The sequence below is a fragment of the Perca fluviatilis genome, chromosome 18 (genome assembly GCF_010015445.1).
Source record: "Perca fluviatilis chromosome 18, GENO_Pfluv_1.0, whole genome shotgun sequence".
NCBI lineage: Eukaryota > Metazoa > Chordata > Actinopteri > Perciformes > Percidae > Perca > Perca fluviatilis.
Window position 1 is genome coordinate 21,802,544 of NC_053129.1, and position 8,566 is coordinate 21,811,109.

At 40.5% G+C, this 8,566-nt stretch overlaps 1 protein-coding gene across 1 annotated transcript; it reads left to right on the forward strand.

The window, feature by feature from the left end:
• Window positions 1-3,471: 3,471 nt before the first annotated feature.
• On the forward strand, window positions 3,472-7,131 carry LOC120547079 (cartilage intermediate layer protein 1-like). Its single transcript, XM_039782484.1, has 9 exons — window positions 3,472-3,599; window positions 3,877-4,030; window positions 4,283-4,322; window positions 4,449-4,482; window positions 4,601-4,654; window positions 4,784-4,955; window positions 5,279-5,385; window positions 6,417-6,588; window positions 7,033-7,131. Exons 3-9 carry the CDS (start codon window positions 4,311-4,313, stop codon window positions 7,094-7,096), a joined length of 615 nt encoding a protein of 204 aa, XP_039638418.1. The 5' UTR covers window positions 3,472-3,599; window positions 3,877-4,030; window positions 4,283-4,310; the 3' UTR covers window positions 7,097-7,131.
• The last annotated feature ends 1,435 nt before the right edge of the window (window positions 7,132-8,566 follow it).

Below are 8,566 nucleotides of genomic sequence, written 5' to 3' on the forward strand. Positions count from 1 at the left end.
GTTTCGATGTTCTACCTCTGTTAGGAGCAAATCGATCTCACGATCACTGAATCGTGTTTTTCCCCCATTTTTCCGTTTCATGATTGGTCATCAAGGGCTTCTTTACAAGGCTGCTATATTCATTGATTGATTAACATGGACCTTATTGGGACAAATATGGACGACTTTGGGAGGAGCGTGAGGCTCGTGCACGACCGCATAAAGCCTGGTTCAGACGGCAGGATAATTAGGCCGATTTTAGCCCCGATTCACCCCTCCCGACAATCTTAAGGATGCTCCAATTATCGTAAAATAATCTTATCAGGTATTCCTGCCATGTGTGGTGTGTTAAGACTGCTCTCGTCTGCTCGGAAGGACGTCAGGACCGCTCCGATCTCAAATCGGGGATATCCATCATGTTGGATTTTTTGGGCCCGATTTCTCCTCGTGTGTGGTGTCCCCCGGGGACAAACGAGCACGCAGCCTGTGGACTGTGGCATACAATAAAGTCGATGGGCATAACTACATCCACAACTGCAGTCCACCAGAGTACATGGAAACGAATATATGAACGTGTATTTCAGCGGTAATTAATCTGTGTACTACATAACGACATTTCTATGAGAAAAAACAACAACTCACCTCCATATCATGATGTAGCTGAGTACAGTCCATGCTCGCGTTGTCTCCACGTCTTTGACAATCGCCTTTTCTTTTGATAACGTTTTTTTTCGGTTAAAAACAAACTACAAACTATCGCCACTGCATCCGCCATGATTGTTTACTCTGAAGTCGCGTTTGATCTCGAGGGATTTTGCAAGATTTCCCGTCTGACCTGGGAATGCTCGGCAGTCAAATCGGTTCGTGTGTGATGTGTTGATTTTGCCGTGTGCTGCGCACCACACACTGTACGACCAAAACTGTTGGACCCATGATTTCTTATCGCCGTGTGTGGGGTCTCTCAGGATTGGAAAATCGGCCGACAATTTTAAAATCCTCCCGTGTGAACCAGGCTTAAGGTAACGCACGTCCGTATTACTAACGAGAAGAGTGCGTAGTGTGCAGCGCCACGCAAGGTGTTTTAAATTGGAATTTTGTTTTGCGCGCCGCAAAAATTTTGACTTTGGGGGCGACGAAATCTTTCAGAATAGAATCTATACGCACAGTTTTATAAATGAGGCCCCAGGGGTCCGTTTCAGAAAGCAGGTTTAGTGAAAACTTTCAGTTTGCCAACCCTGAGATGAGGGAAAGTCTGGGGTTTTCCGTTTCAGAAAGGGAGGCTGATCAAACCTGAGAGAGAGATTGATAACTCCAGCCCATTTCAGAGTCAGTTACTATGGTAACTGAGCCTGTGAACCTCACCTGGTCGGGAGCAGGTTTTCTTTAATAAACCGTCTTCTCCCTCTGACAGCGCTCTTTCATTTCCTCATTCATTCAGTCTGTATCAGGCACATTTTAGCGCAGTTTGTTATCTGCATGAATAAAAAAAACAGTGTTGGTTTCATAATTGCAGAGATAGCATGACAGCTGCCTTTAACTGCAAGAGGCAGCCACATTTCTGTCTGGATTATGGCATTTTCTGCAGCAGCTGTGCAGTTTCAGCTGTCATCCGTCCACCGCTCCAGTTCTAAATGTTCATTAACATCATAAGTTTCAGCTAAACAGTCTTAAGCCCTTATATCCATCCATCCATCCATGAGAATGTGGTCCTCCACAACATGTTTAAGCCGTATTGGGGATATGATTTATTGAAGAAGAAGCTGAAATGCTGCAAACAGAGAATTTTGAAACAGGATATGTTTTTAAACATATTGTTTACCACATGCATCTTTTTATGCATCCCCTTGTATTTGCATGCAATACAGTTATTGGGAGGTAAATTGATCTTTGATCTTTGAGTAGTATTTCTTTTTAAAGCTGCACTTATCAATATCCTTATATAAACAGTGGCTCAAATTACCACATTTAGTGCAAAAGGAGTCACTGTGATAATCCACCAGTGAGTTATCACCTGACTGCGGTTTCCCTCAGCTTTAAGTAGCTTTTTAGCATATTTTAGCTTCATTGATTTGGTTTTGCAGCTAGCAACTTTTAGTTCATTCTCACACGCCCTCAAGTTGCCCCATTACATACTCTGGCTAATCTACAGACCTTTCTTTAAACCTTTCATTGAAACTTCTAAATACCAAAGAAGTTGAAAACTATATGTTGCCCGCCCGACTGAAAAATCCAACACTGTGACAAAGTTTATACAAGTTTGTATAAGATGCGATTTGATGCAAGACTTTGTTATTTCAAAGTGAGTGGCAGCTGACAGAGTAAGCAGAGTGTAACATAACATTAGGCACTAATGCAGAGATACATTGCACAAATAAAAAAAACATAAATTCAAACTATGTCTACTGTGTATCGTGTACCTACATACACGCATTCCCTTTAATTTGCATGTGTCTGTTTGAAAAAACGTATCTAAAGGTATAAAATGAAGACTGGGGGAGATGCACACCTTATATCCAAATATGAGAAAGTCTGACCGGAGTAGTCAACGAAGTAGGAGGCAGACTCGAGAAACTGTGTCCATTTCATCCCCAATGTGGTTTATTGACGATGTAACCAAGAGCAATGTACAAAAATCAAAAGAACTAAATAAACTAAATAACTTGGCCTTAATTCAACTCATAACAACGGAAAATTAGATAAACTTAGGCAAAACAAAAAGTGACACCCTCAAACACCCTCAAGCCATCTTAACCCCAGAGTTGCTCGAGGCCAACTGCTTAAATAGGCCTTCTCATCATCTACAGGTAAGTATGAAATCCTTTCCCCACCAACGTGAGTAAACATTCTCGCATTCTAATCACAAGTGTAGAAACACATTTATCTTTGTCTCTTTAGGACTTAACCATTTTGAAAAAAAAAAAAAAAAAAAAAAAAAAAAATAAAAAAACATACTTTCTTCGTGCGTTCATTGGACATCAGAAAAACATTTTTTCCAGTGAAAACGTCACCATTCACGTCACTTCCTGTGGGAATCAGAGGTGGGAAACTCGGGCTAGATTTTGCTAACAGAGTTTCCCAGTTGGTGACGCGTTGTTGACAACTGCCATTTGATGTAGGCGACTTTGGTTCACGGAAAATATTTCAATGACAATAAACTGTTTATTGTGGACAAACGCCTCTGCCAAGAAACATACATATACATAACATGTTTCAAATTATTCATAAATAGGCCTATGTATAAATTGTATAGGCCTATGTATTCGTTGTCCTGCAGATAACACAAACAAACACCTTTCCATGTGCTGTTTGTATGATCGCATAAGAAAAACAGCAGAAAATCTTTTGTTATTGTGGCCTCCGTGTTTTCACACACCTGATGCTCTAGGCTACGCCCAACAGTTGGTGGCAGCAATGCAACAAGTTGTTATGCCAAACGGCAATATAACAGAAGAAGAAGAACACGCATCCCGACCATGTGAAAGCTGGCAGTTGGAAAAACAACGTAATCATGGGGGCGGTCCCTGTTATTCCCAGGTGGCACCGATGACATCACATCCAGTATAAATAGATGAAGTGAATCAGCATTTCCTCCTTTCCTTTTGTCTGGAGCACATGGTGTGGTAAGTAAACAGAATAACTAACAGACATTTACCAATACACTAACTTAACACTTCTGTTGTGTTTTGTTTTAACCCAATAATGAATCTAAATTGTAACTGAATATAATGCTAAACACAAACAAATCTGGTATAGTCAATGTCCGTAAGAAGTGGTATGACCTCAGCCGCTCCATCACACCAAACATAGTTTTTCAACCATTTTGAATGTGAGAAATATTGTCTTAAATATTTGGTTTAGTTTTTTGAATGAGGCATTGTTTCCTTTGGATGGTTCCAGTTTCAGTGTTGTGACTGTGACCGCCTGTGTCAGTAAGTCATTATCTTCAAGAACTGTATTTAGAGGGACAGGAGACGGGCTCAATCCGCCACACAGAAGTTCACACAAACATTCAACTGAGAAGTCCCGTGGGTGTCTCTCTATTTTTGCAGAGGTAACCCAATTTCTCATCTGAGCTTAATATTTTGAATGTCATTTCAGGGATATTTATTTAACAATGTATGTTATTATAAACTGTAATTTTGGTAAATGTAATTTCTTTTTTTTTTTATAAAGATGTATTTGAAATTGAGATGTGTTAAATATTATACATGCACTTCAATGCATGTTTAGATCACTTGATGCAACTCTTGAACTTTCTTTGATCATGCACACATGTATTCCTAAATGCAACCATCTCCTACAGGTTTAAAGATCCCTCTTTATCTGCAATCATGATCCAATTGGTAATGTATCACTTTGTGTTTATATTTTTTTTTCTCTGTGGATATACATGTTCTTTATAAGCACTGTGCCATAGTCTGCCATAGTCTGTGATTGTAACCTATTTTATTTTCTTTTGTCCTTAATAGCTGAGCGTAGCCATTGTTGCAGGATTGTTCTTTGGTAGGTTCAACTCCATAACTGCAATCCAGTGTCACGATCACATTTACAATTTTGACTCTATAATGACAAATGTACTCAGTCACAATAGTCAAAAGCTTTTCTGATTACCTTTTACCAGAAAGCAACCAGCAGACAGCCAGAGTGTCTGACTTAGTTTTACTCCCTAAACCAGGTTAGAAATTCTTTTCACTGGCAATTCTCACATTTACTGACAAGTACAGACTTAACCAGTCAGTGGTTCACTTTGTATAGAAAAGTTGTCTTGTTGCTAATTTATCTCAACTTAAATGCCTTTGTCCAGGATGCTGGACACGCTGGTTTGACAGAGATGACCCCTCTGGAAGTGGAGACTGGGAAACCCTCTCTGATCTTCGCAATGAGTACCCAGGAAAGATCTGCTCTAAACCATTAGCTATTGAGGCGAGAACTCTATCTGGACTCACTGTGGCTGCAGCAGGTGATGTGATTTATCTGTAAGTACTGAAAGAGTATGAATAATTTGAATGTGTTTCATGCGAAGATTCATATTGTATTCTGATTGTTTTGCATTGATATTGCTACTACGTGTTTGAGTACCTGTTGAGTTCAAGCATATTTTCATTGCTAACATGCTCACAATGACAGTGCTATCAGTGCCCATCCTCTAGGCACCAGGAGTGTCCATTAATGGTAATCCAGCCAATCATTATGAAGATAATAAAGTCTGGACCAAATGACCAACAGAAAGATTGACAGACTTGACATTTTCTTTCTTAGATCCATGCCACTAGCATGCTACGTTTCTTTTTTTTTCCAGAAGGGACACCACTAAAGGATTTGTCTGCAGGAACCAGGACCAACCCAAGCCTAAGATGTGTAAGGATTATCGTGTTCGTTTCAGCTGCCCTCGCTCTTTCTGTAAAGGTACGGTCTGAACACATTCATGTGCGGTGTTAAGCTTGATTTAGGGTTCGGCGTTCAACTGAAGCCGTAGGTCCGCGCACATTGGTGTGCTAGCTACGCATACTCTACCCGGTATCCTGGTGTGCGCGCTCCCCCTTAAAATGTAACGGTGCGTTGTGGCACCGCAGACAGCAACCACTGAATTGTCCACTTGGCTGTGGCTTGGTAGCGTCGCATTTTCCTCTACTTGTATTCGGGTTCTCCCTCTCCATGAAAGTCATGAAAGGAAGAGGGTTAACTTTTCCTGAGTCAGTACATCCTCCAAAGCTAATCTCTCACACTCAGCTTTGCTATTCTCAGGTCCCATGACATGGTGCTCTTTGGATGCTTTTATATAGACTTTAGTGGTCCCCCTAATACTGTATCTGAAGTCTCTTTCCTGAAATTCAGTCTTGGTGCAGAATTACAGCCACTAGAGCCATTCCCACAATGAGCTTTCCTTAGTGTGCCATTTCTGTGTCTGTAGCTATTGAGGAGGGGGGCGGCAAGGTGAAGGGTGGGGGTGTGGCCTTGGCCAACTGCCACTTTGGTTGTTTGAAAGCCATGCTCTCACTCTCTCTCTCTCATGGGTGAGAAAGGGGAGGTAACCTTGCTCCTTATGAGCCAATAAGGAGCAAGATTCCAGATCGGCCCATCTGAGCTTTAATTTTCTCAAAGGCAGAGCAGGATACCCAGGGCTCGGTTTACACCTATTGCCATTTATAGCCACTGGGGGACCATAGGCAGGCTGGGAACGCAGATTAATGTTAAAAGACCTCAAAGTGAAATTTTCATGCTATGGGACCTTTTTTAAAAAGGGCAGTAGAACAACACAGACATACTAGCACACGTAGAAATCCTCACAACGGCAAGGCCACTTGAGAAGGCTACATCGTAGGCTATGCGTACTTCCCCTTCTCTTACATTATTTATGTGCCCACGTATTTATTTAGAATGGTGTTTTGGCTCTGCAGTTTCCCTCCAGCAGATCTCTCTTTTATTGTTCCTTGCAGTGTGCTGGACCCAGTGGTATAACCGCGACGCTCCCAGTGGAACAGGGGACTGGGAGAGTTTGACTAACCTGAGGACAGAAAACCCGGGACAAATCTGTGACAGCCCAATGTCCATTGAGGCTGTTACCTCTGACACATTGACCCCAGCCCTCTCCACAGGGCAGACCTTTATGTAAGTAGCTTTATAGGAAAATAATTTTGAAACGTTAAATATACTATCTGCTACACACTACAACATTAGATCAATACTTCTCAACCTCTTTCCCAATGATTCCAAATCATTAAAATGTAGCGGAGCTTTACTTTATTCTTGGGCTATCCGCTTTTAATGGTCCGAGTAAGAAAAAGGAATAACCCAATTTCTTGGTATTCGTAGTTTCTATTCATTGGATATCTGCATCATTTGAAAAGGTACAACTGACATCAAAAACAAAAACAAATGGGGGGAGAATTGGGTTTAATTGTTACTTTAATAAACTAGAGCATGTTTTTAACAGTTAACCAATAATTTATGGTTTTCCCAGTGTACCCGGTTAAGTTCTTGTTTGCTTTCAATGGTCTCCTTGCTCTAAATATCATCATACTGATCAATTAACTGTTTGCAATCCTTTTTCAGTTACAATCAAAATGAGGGATTGGTTTGCCACAATACACGACCAGGAATCTGGCTTGTGACTTGACTACAAAGTTCGGTTTGGGTGCCCATGCTAAGTCCTGACTCCACAGCAAACACTGCGGATAAGGAGACTCATTTAATAAAATTTCTCAATTTTCTCAGATTTTTGTTGCTTTTTACTTCTTGCGCTTGGTCTGATAGAAGAATCATAATAGGCCATTTTCACAGAAGAAATTTTAATGTAGGAAAGAAGTGTAACATTAACGGTGGCTCTGTTCTATTTTAAAGTATCCCAGTGAGCCAGCATGTGTGATGCCAGGACCCTGAAGACTATGCATTTAAATGGAACTCCGCCATAGGTTATTGTATTACTTTTACCATATTGTAAGTGTCTTTACTGATAAAAGGCTGATTATGTGCTTTATCAGTCCTTACTTTCCAGTGATATGTGAAATCTTATCTAGTAATGTAAAAAATGAATTAATATGGTAATATGCTTGCATGGAGTTATGATTATGTGTGAGCGCGCAGACGTATGTTTTCAACAGATGCTGGGAACTGATTTCATTTAGTGTCAAATCACAACAGGATAAGCATATCAGGCAGGATTAGCCTCACAATTTAACTTTTTTGGTTTTCGGTTTTCCGTAATTAGTTAATATAAGTTTGGGACCTCTGGAGATTTCCACCCATAGTTTACTGCTTGTTCCGCTGCCCCTAGGTTGGGTGGTTCCAGTTTGCATGACTCTTTACCTGTGTCAATATCTTCTAGAACTGTATTTAAGGAGAGAGATGTTTACATAAGCCACACAGATTAAAAACAACTAAGAAGTCCTGCAGGCAAGTCTTGTTTTTGTAGAGAGGTAACATGATGTCTCTTCTGAACTTAATGTTTTTAATTTCATAGATATTTAACAGTCTATAAAGTGCTATTTCTGTGAATTTGTTTAACCCTCTGAGGTCTAAACCATTTTTTTCCCGTCTTTGGTTTGCCGTGGCCGGTCATACCCTCAACCCTGTGATGCACAAAGTAATATACGGTTATTTCAGGAGAACCTGGCCTCTCAGGATATGTATGCGCGCAGGGATGCCACATGAATGTTTACATTGTTATAGGACTACACAGACAAAAGAAAAGACTAAATGGAAATTGTCACAGAAATGTATTGAAATCCTTTTGGGCTTATGAAGTGTTCTAGGTGTTCTCTGACTAAATGCCACATTCAGCTGGAAAACCTGTTAGTGTCTGTGTTGTCGATGCCTCGAGAGAGGAAAACGTCATTGACAGCTTACAGTTTTACACACAAATACTGGTACTTGAGACACAATTACCACAACATGTAACTCATGCACCAACCCCCTGAACCAATTCTGCTAAACTACAAGCACAATTCCTGTTTACACTCAAATTGCAGTTCTAAAACAGTTTTTTTCAAAACACTACGCACAATTCTCTGCATTTGGCACAATTTTCATGAAGAAAATCTATTGTTTTCACAAGGAACACACTGCCATTCAAATATGCACACTGATT